Here is a 17,612-nt window from a genome sequence, read left to right as displayed (position 1 = left end):
AGAGCCTCAACAACGCGAAACCAACCCTCTGTGGTCGCTCCTGTTTAAGAGACACTCCGCATACCCACCACAGCGTGTACCCAAGAAATGTCCATGTTATAAGCAGACAACGCAGACATTACCCGGCGGTTTTGGCTCGAGGTAAGCGAGGTGGCGACTACATTGCTATAGCTTTCGGGCAAGGCTAGCCAGCTGTAATGTTACCTACTTTGTTTAAATGGCCTCCCGGCTGTTCTGTAGCGCCCGGCTTGGCGTTAGCTAACGTCGCCCGCCAGCAATCATACTGAAAACTCTCTAGCACATACGAATCCACGCTAATGTAGCAGTAACCTAGCTAGTAACGGCTGCTCTGTTTAGTTTGCACCGAAAGCCCAACTCCTTGTTGTGTTGTGTGCCCCTTTGTGTGCCTGAAGCTTTGGCAGCGTCTTCAGCCGAGGAATTCAGTCAGCTTTGTTGTCGTACTAAGTTTGTGTGTGCACTCAAGCTTTGTTTTATGCTAGCTTGCGTAAATATATGTCGTGTAAAAACAGTTAGTTGCGTTTGTATTTATTTAAACAACCATCTCAGTCAGACGTTGTTACATCAACGCACGCCATGTAACGTTAACGTGGTTTAGCGTGTGTGTTTTTAAACGTCTCAGGGTGGTCAACTTGGAATAGTTGTGGGCAAAACACATTAGCATCTGGCTACACGAGTTATTAGCTGTCTGTGGAGTGGTTTTGCACAAGGTGTAAGGCATAACGTCAGCGTTTTACTCTACGACTCGTCTCGTTTACACTTATCGCTGCCAGAACTGAACGGTGTCCAGACCTTGCGGTCGCAAAATGGCACCAACAATGTGTGACAGTCTGCATGCATTTGTAATTATTTTCGTCTAGCGGTTTATAATGTGACCTTGTGTACACAGACGTGTTGTGGACGTTGTTATTGCAGTAATGTGGTCTGCAGTAAGAGGTCGGCTTGATAGCCGTTGATGTATGAGCTGACATGAATGATTGACGTTTCATCCAAGCAGCAGGATAGAAGCATTTATGACCTTCGAGTTGCTTTCACCTCTTTGTCCTGACTTTTGTGTTTGGTGTAACGTTATATGTGAATCCATTGATTTGGATCATACTATCTCGCTGGGTTTATGTTCGCTCCAGATTTTGTTATCCACTTTGTTTACTACCTACTCAAATATCCCTATGCGTTCATTGTACATCCTGATATTACCTTGATTTTTGCAATCAAGCTGTTCTTGCAGAGCCAGACAAGTGGCATGGAGTCTGGGTGGGTGGATCTTGAGACACCTACATGGCTGTTTTGTTCTGATACTATTTAGGGAGCCCACATTTCCCGTGGGCACCGGCAGCGTGTCTCTCCTCCTTTTTGTGTGATATGATTCAGAGGCTGTATCTGTTCTTGTCCTCCCTGTGGTACAGTCAGAGGCAGAGGCAGTCTTGCTTGCCAGATCACTGGCTGTGCAGAGAGGCACAGCAGTGTCAGAAAAGGATAGCTGTGTGTTGTCATCACACTGATGTCATTTAGGTCAGTGTGCATCAGTTGGTTGCGTTGACCTTTGCTTTTTAGATGTGTCAGGGGTTGGCTCTACAGCACTGCATCTGGTGTTTAGTAGGTAGATGAATAGCCTTGGGTTCATTTGTTGTGTGTCGTGTCGCAGTGTATGTCCATGAGTCACTTTGGTGTTACAGTCCAAGGTGCATGGATTAGATGGGGTGTTTTTTTTTGTTTGTTTGTTTTTTTTCCCTTCTATGTAGCTGTAGAGAAAATAAATGCATAAAAGGTACAATCACAGATTGCACTTTTGTTAGAAAGGCCACATATGAAATGCCTGTCAGTTTTGGCTGTCTGCTTATTTTACTCAATCCAGCAGCATTTGTAGCGCTCAACCAAGAATTAAAAATGTATTTTTCTGGCAGCACTGAAAGCAGTATGTACATTGTCAAATCTGCCAACCACTTTTGCCGCTAGATTATCCATTGCTTTGCCTTGCATGACTCTAGAGTAAGATGCTTTCTTACTATTTGCAGCATGACTTGGTGTCACTCTGGCTTGTGCCATAAATGCTGTCAGAAAACCTCAGCTCATCAGACTCAGTGGGTGATGACTAGTGGAGATGGAGACAGATGGGCGAGAGACACGATGATGACACTGTCTGCTGTCTGGGATCACAAAAAGCCTCATGGAAGTGAGAATTCATACCAGCCCATACTGACTGCCAACTGTCCTGCCTCCTCTCTGCCCAAAAACGCCAACTGGCGAGTGGCGCACGATTAGTTTTGAAACAGGAAGATAGCCCAATTCATTAAAAATATGAATGTTCTGTAGTTTGTCCACTGCTTACATATTCTGAAGTATTTTAGCGTTTGTCAGCTCTCCATGTTAGTTTGCAGAAAATACTTTGTTTTGGATTTTGTTAGTCTGAATCACCTCTCTTGTGTAGTGGGTTAAAATATGCACACCAGTGCAATCATTCACTGACATTTTAACTTCAGATATGTCACTTTGTGTTCCTGTGGACTGAACATCTCTCAGGTGATTTTTTTTTTCTTACTTACTCTTTTGTCCTTTCCCCCCAGTTGATGTGATTCATATATCAGAGTCTTGGGGGCACATTTTATTCACTTATTGGTGTCTTCACCTGGACATTTAAGCTTTTCTGTCCAATGGAAACTCAGGACGACAGCAGAATGAATCATTCCTGTCGGTTCAAGGCACTACTTCCCTGTTACGGGAAACAGATGAAGGTTTCATCACATTGGAGTTCAGTATCAGTAAACAAAGCATACCTCTTGCTCTGAATCCTGTGAGTTAGATCTGCAGTGGCAGTTAAAGTAGTTTATGTAATGATGACGTGTCACACTGTCACTGGTTCTTCTGACATGTAAATCTTGTTTGTTGTTAAAGTGAAAGGGCTTGTCATTTTTTATGTTTCAGCCTTGTTTGAACACACGTTCTTTCAGAGGAAGGTCTGCGCAGATAAGCTGGCTGTACAGATTTTGAGATAAAATGGCAGATTAAAGCGGAAGGATTGTCTAAACCCATGTCCACTGTTACATGAAAAGCTAAAAATGGATATGTGGTTTGGTGCTGAAACACAAAAGAAATTCTTCTTTTTAAAGAATTGTGTGCTGGTGCATTACATTAACATGAGAGTATTTTCCATTTAAATTGCAAATTGTGGTACATTTGCATTGCCTGTTGGGGAGATTGAATCTGAGGTGTCACCATTGACACCAGCAGCCATCATTCTGAATGGAGCTGTAATGGCCTCATATTCACACTTAAGTGTTGGTAAATGTGTGGGAGGGATATTTAAAAAAGGCAGGGAGGAGCTGCCCTGAAGTTTACCTCCTTTTGGCTTCTGTTCACTAATCAGTACGCTCTTGACCAGCCTGTTAGGACCACTAGTTGCTTTCTGCGTATAGTTTGTTTATAAGCAGACTATTTATTTAACCATTGTTTGGTTATGGCTAACGGATGCTGCTATTTTTTTGTCATCAGTTGAGCTTTTGCATTCCACATGTATGCTCTTACTCTTTAACTTCACTATCTTTAACCCGTGTATTAATCTAAAATATTCTCCATATAGATCCCCAGTATGTCCAAGCGGCGCTCGTCTGACAGGGGGGCTGGAGAGGCATCAGGCAGGGCCAGCAAGCTACAATGTCCTGGGATATCTGGCAATAATGCCAAGAGAGCTGGGCCCTTCATACTTGGTAAGGAAGCTACTAGTGTTTGCACTAAGCCCCAAAAATATGGTAATAGTAGTCAATATGTCTGTGTGGCTGAGATTGCATCTAGTGTACAATTGTTTGTGAATTTATGTAACGTGTGTGTGTGTGTGTGGGCAGGAAATCAAGAAAGGTATGTGTGTTTGAGTGAATGTGAGAATCGTGGGGTGCCTCTGTGCGTATGCACGCCTGAGACAAGAATGTGAAGAATTTTGCTGATCCCCATGACATTGGCCAGAAACGTCTGAGTGTAAGACATTAAGGCTAAGGAAAATATATTTCTCTCTCATATTCTTAAACTTGTATGTTTTCTACTACGAAACGCCTCCATTATTTGCAATACAGAGTGCCAAAGAAAACATTACACTAGGGGTGTTAATGGGTACGTGCACATGCAGCTTTTAATGAGTTGCAGCGAGAGCACACACTCCAGCATGTAGCCTGCCTTTTGGTCATGCAGCTGTTCCTTTTTCTTCTACTTGCAGGGCCTCGCCTGGGCAACTCACCAGTGCCCAGCATAGTGCAATGTCTGGCCAGAAAGGACGGCACTGACGACTTCTATCAGCTCAAAGTAAGTCTGTTGGGGTTAACACGTGATGAGTTAAGCACATGATTCATAGACCATATCATTATAAACAAAGTTATGATGTCCTAGTAGACATCTGAACCTTTGACCTTCGTTTGTTGGTGTTTATTTTATAGCCCCCTGTTTCAGTCTGGCACAAACAACAAAACCTCAGCACTCTGTTTATTGGGGCTATCCAATCCTGAATATGTGATTCAAGGGAGGGGGCTATAGAAGGGGGGCAAAGGGAGAGTAAGGTAGCACCCCACCTGGAATGTCGACTTTTAACCCTCACAACCATGTAGTGAGTCAGTGTGTGACCCTTCCCTCATACCCGTGACTACAGCGCCTCAGTGTCTGCTGCACAGCTTGTTTACTGCACATTAGTATATGAGCCACTATTTTAAACGGATAGTAACTTCTTATAGTATGCTAGGCAGATGTAAGTTAATGTCATGTCACTTAAAAAGCTTAGTGTCAGGACCAAAGATTAGCTTCATACTAAATGATTAAACTTCTCTTTCCGTTGTCTGACCCTGTTTAAACTCTTGTCACCTCTGATGTTGACTCTCTTCTTGTGTGTGGTTATGGCAGATCCTGACACTGGAGGAGCGGGTGGACTCTGCAGGGGAGACTCAGGAAGAGAGACAGGGGAAGATGCTGCTGCACACGGAGTACTCCCTGCTTTCTCTCCTGCACAACCAGGATGGGGTGGTCCACCACCACGGCCTATTCCAGGTAGACCGAGACACACATTTGGCAATAAGTTACATTTCTGTTGACAGGTGTATAGTATATCATCAGTAAGATAATGAATATCATGGGCAAAAAATAAGTATTTTCAACGGTTTGTGGTGTATTACTCAGCACTGTGTGGGCGAGTATTCTGAATTATTGAATGCATCAACATTGCCATGGAGAAGTTTCTGTCACATTCTCTTCAGTTCAGAATATGGCATCACCATGTCAGTACAAGTAACGGCATGCTCTTATCAGCTCAGCAATAGCAGAGGTTAGCTTGTCATTAGTCCAACCAGCTGCTAGCATTTTCTCTATCAGGAGTGCTTCAGTAGAAAAGTGGGAGTACCATTAAAGGCCATATTTATCTGCAGTCGTTCTCTATTCACGGCCCCATCCATTCACAATGAGCACCAAGCCCCCCCCACCACCACCACCCCCCACCTGTCTTCCCGTCTGCCTCTAACTTTGTTATTGTTCTCTCCTCTCCCCCCGTCTCAGTTCCACTCTGCCTGTGTTCTCAGAATAGCAGCATTGAGCCATGCACTCTGATTCATTTAGGCCTGCAATATTGATTGAATTATTATAGTGCATCTCCACTGTGAAAGAACCAGTTAATAATGTACGCTTTTAGAGGTGCTGACTGCATCTAAAAAAATAAATAAAAACTGACAACCTGATACAGAAATCAATAAGAACTGGTGACTCTGCTAAGACTGGAGTTGGAAGAAGAGGGATGACCTTTTGTTATTCGTTCTCCGCCACCCTGTGTGGAGGGGTAGATGTGTCTTATTCACATTGGTCAGCCGGTATAGTACAGGAATCCATTCAGTTTGATGCATTAATAGATGCCTCAGCTTATATTGATTTGGATGCTGTTGGAAAGTGCCTCTAATGTACATCCACGTCTCTGTCCACTTACAAAGTAAGCATATTTTGTGAAGATAACCGCTCACACTTTGTTGTTCCCCAGGATCGCGCCTATGAAATAGTGGAGGATATGGAGGCCAACAAGGTGCGCAAGATGAAGAAGCGGATCTGCCTCGTGCTGGACTGCTTGTGTGCTCATGACTTCAGCGACAAGACGGCAGATCTAATAAACCTCCAGCATTATGTCATAAAGGAGAAGCGACTGAGCGAGCGTGAGGCCATCGTAATCTTCTACGATGTGGTGCGTGTGGTGGAGGCCCTACATAAGGTGAGTCTATGATGAGTTTTCTCCTAAAAGCCCAGAGTCCACCCCAAAGGGAGTTCCCATCTCCCACAGAAAACTCTGCTCTGAACTGCCTGAAAACAGCTTGTTTGTAGTCCAGCCTTTACTTCCGCTTTCTTGTGATGTCACAAGAAAATACGTGCGATAATGCTTGCTGAGCGACTAGTCTGACACGCCCTCAAACACTGGTGGAAAAAACACTGAGCTGCAGCACACCTCTCCTCTCCCTTCCAAACACTAGCTACCCTCCAGGCAGTCAATGGACATAAAGTTGTTACTGTGATGTAGAGACAGAGCTCAGTTAAAACTTTATGGATGAAAGATACTTTTGTTTCAGATTAATAACTCACCACTCTGAAACTCTTGCTCCAGTCGAAATTACCAAGCTGGTCGGCAACAAGTAGCCTACAGCTGAATCGAAGCTGTTTACGGTCTTTTCGCTGACTCGCCTTTCTCTGCTTCTGATTGGCTAGTAGTCCTTAACTAGGAACTGCGCATGTGCAACTCCCAACAAAGATCAATTTAGAGACAGGATGCATCACTCCAGAGCTAAAACAAGAGGAGCTACAGCCATGTGCAGTATGACAAAAAATATGGTGTGTGGGTTTTTTTATTTTTTTTTTAAATTAAACTATGTAAATCTGTGCTGGTACAACCTCTAAATAGGATTTTGAATCTGAAAATGACCACACTACCACCTCTTTAATCAATGAAGAAAGCCTGGACTACAATGTTTTCGTCAATTGTAGGAGAAATTTCTTTGTTAGCTAGTTGCAGATCCATTTCAATTACTCATCTCCCATCTTTGTGTGCCTCTCTCAGAAACAAACTGTTTTTATACCTCTGATTTAACTAAGCAAATGTTTTTTCTCCTCTCCACTTTTTTTCCCTGCATGCAGAAAAACATTGTGCACAGAGACCTCAAGCTGGGAAACATGGTGCTGAACAAACGGTAAGATGAAACGCATGCACTCATTCAGCCTCAGTTAGCTGTCCAATAACCCCTCCCCATAATAACAGATCAGTCATTTTAGCCTGGCAGTAAGTCATTCTTTCTCAGCTCACGGTGTGTGAAAGGCCTCAGCATGTATCCAGTGTGCATTTGGCTTTAAACTCACATTTTAAGAGTAAGATCAGTTGTAGGAACCTGAAGCCTTGCTCTTGTGCCTGACTCTGGGACCGTATCTGTGTGTTGAGTAAAAGCTGATGATGCATTCCCTGTGGTTGGATTTTTGGAAGCAGAGGGTGAAATGGACTCGGGTGCAAAACAGAGCAAAGAAAATGCCATTGCTTTGTTCTCAATGGGAGTGTTTTGGGTGGGTGGGTGGGGAGTGAGTGAGTAATGTTAGGATCCTGGTGAGTGCAGACCAGGTCAGAGTGCTGCAGTTCACAATAGGCCCTGTAGAAATCTACTCATCTGGACAGCCCTCTCCACACACTATATATATACAGACTGTATTAGAGAGATGGTTTGTGTTTATTCAGGAGGTGAAAAGTCCCTCTCTTAGCTGCTACTTTCTTTTTAATATGAATTTGTCATAGTTCTGATGATTCAACCAGATTTTGCATTTGAACCCATGGAAGGTTGCCCCTGAACAGCAGAGGTTTGCGCACATATTCTTAGACTCTGATAATCATCCCACAGAGCAAGTTTTTCCATTTGGAAGGACACAGCTCACACACACCTTCCCATCCAACATACCTGCATCATGAACAAGTGTAATCTTAGCATTGTCTCACTCCTCATCCATGATCTGCATGTCTGAATATGTGCATTGAGATGTCACATTCCAGGCATATCCCCCCCCCAACCTGTCCCCACCCAGCAGAGCAGCAGCAGCAGTAGTAGTAGTGGCGGTGATGAAACAGAGTGTTTTGGCCAGGGGAGGAGGGTGGTGAGGAGCAGACGAGCGGAACACTCCGTCCCAGCTGGAGACAAAGGAGAGGCCTGCCAAAGGCCCCATAGCTCAGAGCTGACTCACACTGCAGTGCATGTCTCGCGCACGCACACGCGCACATAGTCATCATTTATTTACCATCTACTCTACTTTTTCTGTTTTATTTTACACCCCATTCCCTCTCCTGCTTTCATTGTCTTTCTGTTTAATCCCATTTGTCACATCCCTCTTTTTCCCTGTCTCCTTTATACATCACATGTTGCTTTGCTTGCATGTTTCCTGTCAATCCACCCCGGATGTGTATGAATGAACAGTCAGTCAGTATGGGAAGGACACGGTCAATTTAGATGCAGACCGATCCCAAAATCCCCTCTCCTCGCCTGCTGCTTGTCGTCACTCTGGGAAATGCACCAAAGCCATCAACAAGCTCAGCAGTTTATGCAAGAATGATGTGATTTCCTTTTGCAGAGCCAGCTGTTATGAAAGCAGGATGTCGTAAATCAATCTGCAGGGTCTCTGTATGTCAGAGCTGTTGACTTTCAAAAATGTTGTATTTATAAGGGGACAGTCGGATATAGACACACCACAGCAAGTTGTTCTGTTTTTTGTCTTGTTTTTATTTATTCTAGAGTTCCTATTAGTTTACATCACCGTACCCCCTGTACTGTTTCAGGGAAGGATTGCCCCTTCTGACTTGAGTGTGGGCATAGTGTTTTTTTTGTTTTTTGTGCTGTTTGGCACTGTTCTGAGAAATGAAATTTGCTGCTCTCTGTAGAAGTTGCCCTGCATTTAACCTCCTTTCTCGTCAGCTGGTGTATTTTCAGCAAAATGTTGTAGGCAGGGAGGGGAAGTCATAGGAGCTGTTTAGGTTTCTGGTTTCCTCTTACCCGTGGTCACATGACCAGGAAGCAGAGATGGTGTGGTCTCTCTTTGGTCCTCAGGGACCCTTGCAAACATGCAATTTCATTTACCCAATCTCCGGTGCAAGAATAGAAGCCTGGGTCGTGATGCACACAGACAAAAGAACAGACTCCTCCATAAAGGAAGCTTTTATGTTAAGGGTCCTTGAAGCATTGAATTCTGTGCCTCTGGACCATCCATGTGCAGATCAAAAGGGCACTGTATGGTTAGAGACTTGGATCACAAAAAGCTGTTGAAGGGGATCACACAAGTAGCTGGAAATTATGTGAACTGAGTGTTCTAAGGGAAGATTGAGATCGGAGCATTTGGTGGAAAATTGAGTGTCTGACATGAATTGGCTCCAGACACTATAACGGGAGCAATGAGTTTCTGTGGAGTAGGGTGTGAAAGTGAGAGAGAATAGGGGAAGCTGTTGACCTCAGGCTTTTTAGAAAGCGGATGTGGGTGAGGAGCGTGATCCAGAGAGGACCCAAGTTCTAGACTGTGGCTGCTTTTGTGTGCGCTCATGTGTTCTTGAGTGTATTTGTGTGTGTGTGTGTTCACGATGATTGTGTGGGTTCCCTTGAAGTTGCGCATTTGTGTACATATTTTAAATCTTCGTGAGCTTTATATATTTGCTTGCCAGCCCATCACCATGCAGTCTTAGTCATCGAGACAATTATCCCAAGCCACAGGTTGACTCATGTGTTTGTCAAAGTGCTGCTTTTTTATTTTCTCTTTCTCTATCAAAAGAATGCAGAGATATAGAACAGTCCATAGTCCCTCTGCTTTAATACTGTTAGGTTTTACTCCACCACAAGCAAAATAAATTTAAACCTTTTTGCAATGCAGAGTTGAGTGTAATAATTCTCACATAGGTGCTTTTCCTTTTTATGATCTCTTCAGTTGTGATTGGTTTAGATTTCATAAAAGAGCACTTCAGACAATAGATGATTGTCTATTAGGTTGGGCAATATGACGGGGGGTGTGTATACTGTGCAGAGGTACAGATGTAGCAATACAGTTTCTGCTATATATTCGGGCAGGCTATGTAGCAAATCAAATCTGTCTGGATTCTCATGATATCCCGATATCTCTCATTGCCTCACGTGTACTCAAATGCACTGCAAAGTGTGTGCGTGTAAAGTTAAAGTGGAGAATGCGGGAGGCAGGGGGGTGTTCATTAGCAGTGGGAATATTTGATTGAAAATGTATTCCTGATTCAAGGGTTAGGGGTAATTAGAAGTATAAAGTACTTTATCAGGTGTGTTTGTGTGTGCTTAAAGGACTCACCGAATCACCATCACCAACTTCTGCCTGGGAAAGCACCTGGTGAGTGAGGACGACCTGCTGAAAGACCAGAGAGGAAGTCCGGCCTACATCAGTCCTGATGTATTAAGTGGTGAGTGAAAAACAGATGTGTTGCATGCATGTTCTCTTTTTTTTTTTTTTTTTTTTTAAAGGACTATATGTACATCCAACAAGGTGGTTGTCAGTCAGAAAAGTGCTGAAAAGCCCCTTTTAGTGAGATGCAGTCATGGGGGGGTCAGCATCACCCAGTTTTTGTCACTTTCAAAAACTGACAATTCAACAGTCACAACTGTTGTGCAGCGACTGATCACGTGTGCACATGTGTTAAAACCTTCCTCATTGCCTTAGATTTGCCACTTTCTACTTATGTGAAATATGGTTGTGAAGTGTTATAACTGCAACTACTGTTGTGGTTAGAGTGACCCATGTTGATCCGGATCCAGATGGGATCCTGGGATTTTTTTTTTTTAAAGAGCATTGCATAACGTTAAGCAGTCAGTCTTGTGTTTGATTTTTCCAGTTATTAAGCAACAAAAAAGAGATTATGTTGCAATCTTGGACTGACAAAAGCTAGGAATAGCTTCTTTTTTTTTTCTTTCCCCATTCTTTGTGTAATCACAGTGATGTTGCATTTTCTCATGGTGTGTTTCTGCAGAGGAAGCTACTTTCCTCTTTGCATGAAACATTTTCTTAATCTGATAAAAGCAGAATCCCATTGTTGTTGTTATTTAGCTTCACTATGCTAATTTGACAGAGTAAAGACCTGAGCACCACATACCAATCAGGTTGATGCTTGACCATGCACTTCCATCCATTTTAAACACTGATTTCCAGAACATCCAGGACAGTGCATAAGATTGAGATGAATCATTTCAAACCGAAATTATTCACCACCACTGTAGATAAAACCCGGGCGTGTATATCAGCATAACGTGACAGGCACACAATTAAACAGAGCTTCAGTGACTCACACACAGATGACTCACTGGAGGGAAGCTACTCCCATCTACCCCCATCCCCTCCCATCCTGTGTGTGTGTGTGTGTGTGTGTGTGTGTGTGTGTGTGTCAGTCGCAAGCTTTAACATAATTGCCTGCTGTTGCTATCGCCTGCCTAGCTATAACAACACTGCCTATGGTTATGCACAGCCATAATGCTCCACCCTCACCAGCTCCAGTTTATTCATCACTGATCCATGGCTGATGTAGTAGCTCAGTTCTCCCATTTTAAAAGTCAGCAGTGGGCTGGAAATTTCTAGGAAATGCAATGGATGTGGACTCATTGCATGTTTTGTTTGCTCATCTTGTTAATCATTAGACCTGGTGACTTGACAGGAATTGAACTTGTGAAAAGGGTTGATCACCCCTGAGTCACAAGGCAAAAACTGTCATTGCACTAAACAAATGTTGATTTCAGCTGCTGTGGCTTATCTGATTTGGGATTATAGCAAAGCACTTTGATATCGGACAACGTGGCACTTGAAATGGTGACCACAAACACTGATCGTGATCCCCTCTCCTGTCTCCAGGTCGGCCGTACCGTGGTAAACCCAGTGACATGTGGGCTCTTGGTGTGGTCCTGTTCACCATGCTGTATGGCCAGTTCCCCTTCTATGACAGCATACCTCAAGAGCTCTTCCGTAAGATCAAGGCTGCAGAATACTCCATCCCAGAGTGAGTACTTGGACTTGAGCACCAGTACTTGTACTGACGATGTGACATTTGGAGATTTATTCAAAGCAATTGAATTGAACTGCTCTGACAACTTATTTGTTTCTAGTCCTTCATAATTTTGAAACACAGAATTACATGAACTGTAACTGGTTATACTGACTGCAATTTTGCCAGAGTGCCCACTCAAACATATTGAATCATTGTTTATATGTTTTTACTAAATGTTTTTGCATACTCCAGTCTGTATTAAGATTTATTTTATTTATTTTTTTACTGCAGAATGTTGGCTGATTAGTTACCATACTATAAGTGTGGGCCTGACTAAATGGCTGTATAATCTTTCAATAGTGGCTCTGTGGACTCATGTGGTCACATTTTGCTAACAAAACTGGCCCTTTCTGTTCTCCACCTCCTCACAGGGACGGCCGTGTGTCTGAGAACACAGTGTGCCTGATCCGAAAGCTGCTGGTGCTGGACCCTCAGCAGAGGCTTACTGCAGGAGAGGTGCTGGAGTCTCTCAGTGCAATCATTGCTTCATGGTAATTGCTCCCCCTGCTGGATGTTTGGAAAAAAAATGCATCAAATGTGTTTGTTCTCAAGTCATTTATTGTTGAAAAGCTGAGAAATAATTGTAATGAATTTGGGTAAAATGAGTTTTCCACTGGTTGGCTTCACACTTGATTGATTTTTGATTTTGTATGCACTTGTCTGTATATAAAGGCATCATTTTACATACAGTGATTCCACATACAGAAATTCCACAAATTGACAATCTTATGTTTTTAATAATCATCCTTGTTGTGTCTTCCTAATTACAGGCAGTCTGTATCATCGTTGAGTGGCCCTCTGCAGGTGGTGCCAGATATTGATGATCAGGTCCATCACCCAGAACATCTGCAAGAGGTACATTATTCTTAAAACATGATAACACAAATCAGAATATGGAGCCTGTCGGATGAATCCAGAGTGGCTAAAATAAGGCTACTTGATAGAATTCACCTTTTTTCCTTTGGTTGGCTTGGTACTTCTCAGACAGAATTTTTATTTGAGTTAGATCCGATGCTGTAGCACATTTAAATGGTACCTTTTCTTTACTCAGGCCAAGGTGATAGAAGAGTCATCACAGTACGAGTTTGAGAACTACATGCGCCAGCAGCTGCTGTTGGCTGAAGAGAAGAACACTATCCATGAGGCCAAGAGCTTTCTCACCAAGCGCCAGTTTGGTAGCATCCCACCTGTAAGGCGTCTGGGCCACGACGCCCAGCCTGTCAGCCCCCTAGATGCTGCCATCCTGGCACAACGTTTCCTCCGGAAGTAGTCCCCAACCAGCCATCTCTGCCTCTCTGACCTCCCCAGGGAGTACAGAGACCTGGGGAATCCAGAGAGGACTGAGAAGAATTAGTCCCCAAACTGAACTCGCAAACAGGAGGCCCAGTCAGAACCAGGGTACAGATGGCCCCATTTGCAGATGGGCTTTGGGCAAGCTAGGTGGAGCAGGCATGAGGAGGGCACCAGAACAGAAGACCAAATTAGACTTCAGTCCTCATGTCTGGATCCTCCAGTGAAACGCAGAAAGCCCTGGAGGAAGATCTGAACCAAAGGTTCCTTGCCCTCAGGTCACCCACAGTCAGATCTCACTGTGCAACCAACCTGAGGCACAGTCACAAGGGTGTGGCTAACACGAGGCTCTGCCTGGAGTGTTGAAGAGACAATTAACCCCATATTCCTCCTCCTTTGAAATCTCCTTACTGTAACACTTTCCCCATCAACTCTGGGTCCCCTGAGCAATACAGGACCAGAATCATGTAGCAACCCCTTCTTTTCCTAGTGGTTAATGGTGTTGCCTCAAGTCAGATCACCTGATCAAAGATGTCACTTCTCGATGCCCCCATTCCACCCTCCTCCTCCTCTGTACTGTTTTTTTCCTGAATCAAAAATGATCCAGACTAGTCCTGTCTATAACGCTGACTTCAAATCAATCTACCTCTCTGTCTCTCTTCTCTGTTGGTAAACCATGCTCACTGTTCTGAGACAAGGGATTGTAACAATGGAGTCTTGATGCCACCAGTGACATAAAGCATTAATGTTTTCTGTCAGTGATAATGCTTTGAAACCTTTTCAGTGGTTTCAAAAAAATCTGAATAAGCTTTTTCTCATTTACCTAAATAAGTAGCATTTTATCCCTACCTTTGAATTGAAGATACTGAATATCAAAGTATGTCTACATGCATCCTTTGATATTTGCAGAATTCATTGTCTCTATCTTTTACTCATCCCTGTGGATATTTTTTTTTTTTTTTTTTTTTGCATCTAGGCAGCTAGTGCGAGGTACCTGGAAGTCACAATGCCAAGACCTGAATGGGGGAAAAACTGTTGGATCCTCCCTGCCAAGGCATATTAATGGTAATGCTTCCTCAGTGCCATGATGGTGAAGATCAGGCACTGTCATGTTTCTATTGCCAAAAATCATGTCTTAAAATTACTCTTAGCCAAGGAAACTGGTACCCACAGCCTCATTCAGAATCAAAGAGCTTCCAGGTATTCCAACTTTCCTGTTTCTTTTTAGATCAGATGACTGATCAGATCACAGGACAAGTGTTTTTCAGTCTGAATGTGAACGGTCATTCTACGCTTTGATACTTCTGCAGTGTCCATGAGAGAGTGTGTGTGTGTTTCAGGCCAGGCAAAATAAGAGCCTGCAGAACTGTCGAGCTGTTAACCTCTGACAGTTGCAGGCTCTTTAAGCTATCCTCCAATCATTGTTCTGTTATCTGGCCTGCCTCAGTGGCAGACACTGTGAAAACCAGAGCAGGCTTTGCTAAGACGGGACTTGACTGAATGGTTTTGTGATTGCCATGAATGCTTTCTTAAGATTGGAAAATATCACACACCTATTGCCATTCTCAAGCCCTCTCTCTAGCTAAACTTATACATGCTTGTAGTATTTCACCATGGAGGCTCTCTATATAGAGGGGATAGCTGGGGTCTAGTAATTGATACTGTAATATTTCATAGATAAATGGAAAATACAGACTCATAGGTTTCAAGTTTCTTTGCTGGGTCTTCTTGGCTAGTGATGCATTCTTCTCTTTAATCAAAGAGTTTCTTTAAACCATGGCAAAGCTACTAACCAGTGACTGTTAGGCATCTGTACACTGCAACTTGCCTTTGCATTGGTACCTGCTTTAGGCTATCTAGGCTTCTTCTTATTTATATTCAAAGTCATTGCATGAACATAGGCTCTGGAATATTTTCAAATATCTTTTTTTCTTTGTAATTTCACGTAGATTTATTTATCCCCCCCCCCCAAAAAAAAAACAACAACAAAACACTGGGGCTTGTATCACAGACTATGATCGTAGTCTGTCAAAAATGTCCTTTGAATGAAAATATCCTCCAAGACATTGCCGCAACTGAAACGGGCCCCAAATCTTTCTGCTCTCACAGCTTTAAGAAATGTTAACTCCAACCGTGGTTCTCATTTTGATCCTTTCTTACCACATTCATTCAAGAGTAGCATCTGTTGTTTTTCCTTTTGGATTTCTAAATCATTTTCTTGCCATTTTGCCACAAAGTCTGTGGTCAACTTAAGCTACACTAATAACGAGACTGACCTTTGCATAGTTCTATTTTTTACAGAAAAATGATACTCGCACATTATCATGATGTAGGGAGTTTTTTAAGTGTTTTTGTTTTTCTGTCCCAAAAAGTCTCCACACATGGCTGCACTCTCTGGTCAGTATGTAAATATGTACTATCATGAATGCGCCAGTCATATTTTATGTAGTTCCACCCAGTGAGATACCGACTCAGTTTCAACACATGCCGATTGACGTGCATTATAGGCCACGTTGGCCATCAACCACCACATCTGGAGGCTAAAATAATATGTAAAGAGAGCTGTTAGCTTTCTCCCACCTCAATGTGAATTCCATGGGTATACAGCAGTATTGTAGAAGTCTAGGTTGTTCATCATAAAAGGGTGTTTCATGAACGCCTTAGCCATTGGTGAATGATGACATTACGTGATCGTCTGTGGAAAGTGTGTTAAGCCATCTTCCATGACGCCCAACAGCAGATTAGTAACTAAATATTCAATACACCGTTGATGTAGATATTATTCTCAGCCCCCCACCCCAAATAAAGTTTTTCACTTTCTAGCTAGTGGATTGTACCACAGTCAATGTTTGTTTTACAGAGTTGTATTTGGTAGATTTCAATGTGGACTAAAAAGCATGGAAATGGTGTGAGGTTAAAATTTGTAAAACGTGACAGTTGCATGATTTTAAACTTGCAAGGTGTGCCAGAGCAACGAATAGAGAATTTGAAGACAACTTACTCCTTCGCGTCCTACAGGAAACTACAAAGCAAAATGGGTATACCCTTAATTGGATGAGTAGTAAAATGTCGTAGTTAATTTTCAAAATACTTTTTTTATTTTTTAGATTTTCACCCTGCTTCTCAAGTTGTAAGTCGTCAGTATATAACCAATATATTGACTGTTTCACCTGGAAACTTGGTGTAAGATGTGAAACGTGGTGTAGTTTAAACCCAATGGGATAATGTGTTGTAAGCTGCTTGGTCGGACATGGGCATCTAGATACAGAAAACTGCGTTATTGTACAGATGAAAAACACGTTTGTATAAAAAAACATATTTTTCTACTTCATCAGATCTCTACATGCATGTCAGCAATAAACTTTGATATGGAAACATTCAACTTTGGCATGTCTTTGTATTTTGACACTTCCTTTTGTTGCCAGTAGGTGGAGGACTTTCTTTAAAAATGGAAAAAAGCCTGCAGTTGGAGTGGTATGTTATAGTATTGGCACTTGTAGGACATTATACTCTATACTCAATGCGCTCTTGTTTTTTTGTTGGCTTACACATTTCTCTGCCAGATGTGTACAAAACAGTCTATAGAAAATGTTCAGTTGTACAGTGCCAGCCATCTGTATGCGCTTTTACATGAGGGTGTCTCATTTCTGAGGGTGAGACCTGTATGAAGCATGAACAGAATATAGAATAATTGAGTCTGTTTGCTTGTATGCCACCTCAGTCTCCTGCAGACTCTGCAAGCACCACGGGACCCGGTGGGCAACTGCTTATTTTTTTTGTATATCCCATTGATATACACCTAGATGTATACTGTGACTCCACATTTTACCAGAAATATTTTGAGCATGAAACTGGCTCCCACTGAATAAAATTAAATCTTTAACCCACAATCACTGTGGCATCGATGGTCAAATAAGGTGATCAGACCTGTGACCTACTCCATAGATCACTTTCGGTTAATAAGTAATTACCAATGGCAAAAATGCTGTGCTGACTGACCCAATAGAAGAATAACAGAGTTTTGAGTAACCTTTCCCACCCTTCGGAGATCCTCACAAGTTTCATATGGGACTTTCCTCTGGATCATTACACCACTCTCCCAACATGTCAAGCTGCGTGGAAAAGTCTCAAGGGTCAAAGTTCCACAGATGCTTTGTCCTTGTAAACTACAACCAGCTGGCTTTGAGGAGGTCCATCCTAGATGTGTGTGTGTGTGTGTGTGTGTCTCTCTCAAACGTTT

General features: G+C 42.8%; 1 protein-coding gene across 2 annotated transcripts; it reads left to right on the top strand.

Annotated features, from left to right (window-relative positions):
• The first annotated feature begins 9 nt into the window (after window positions 1-9).
• stk40 (serine/threonine kinase 40) lies at window positions 10-16,754 on the top strand. Of its 2 annotated transcripts, none has more exons than XM_038710886.1 (11): window positions 10-141; window positions 3,596-3,722; window positions 4,223-4,308; window positions 4,897-5,040; window positions 6,014-6,238; window positions 7,153-7,205; window positions 10,338-10,453; window positions 11,890-12,034; window positions 12,454-12,573; window positions 12,853-12,937; window positions 13,134-16,754. In XM_038710886.1, exons 2-11 carry the CDS (start codon window positions 3,605-3,607, stop codon window positions 13,350-13,352), a joined length of 1,311 nt encoding a protein of 436 aa, XP_038566814.1. In that variant the 5' UTR covers window positions 10-141; window positions 3,596-3,604; the 3' UTR covers window positions 13,353-16,754. The 2 variants fall into 2 exon arrangements, with proteins under 2 accessions (XP_038566814.1, XP_038566812.1); XM_038710884.1 differs by lacking the exon at window positions 10-141 and adding an exon at window positions 1,982-2,191.
• Window positions 16,755-17,612: the final 858 nt, after the last annotated feature.

The sequence above is a fragment of the Micropterus salmoides genome, unplaced genomic scaffold (genome assembly GCF_014851395.1).
Source record: "Micropterus salmoides isolate LMB-PRFRI ecotype aquatic unplaced genomic scaffold, ASM1485139v1 Ms_hic_scaffold_11, whole genome shotgun sequence".
NCBI lineage: Eukaryota > Metazoa > Chordata > Actinopteri > Centrarchiformes > Centrarchidae > Micropterus > Micropterus salmoides.
This window is presented reverse-complemented; position numbering and strand designations above follow the sequence as displayed.

Bases quoted from the DNA above. Each gene is read 5' to 3' on its own strand.
- stk40 (XM_038710884.1), top strand. The intron at 5,041-6,013 runs GTAGACCGAGAC...GTTGTTCCCCAG, and splicing joins ACCACCACGGCCTATTCCAG to GATCGCGCCTATGAAATAGT. The intron at 10,454-11,889 runs GTGAGTGAAAAA...TCCTGTCTCCAG, and splicing joins CAGTCCTGATGTATTAAGTG to GTCGGCCGTACCGTGGTAAA.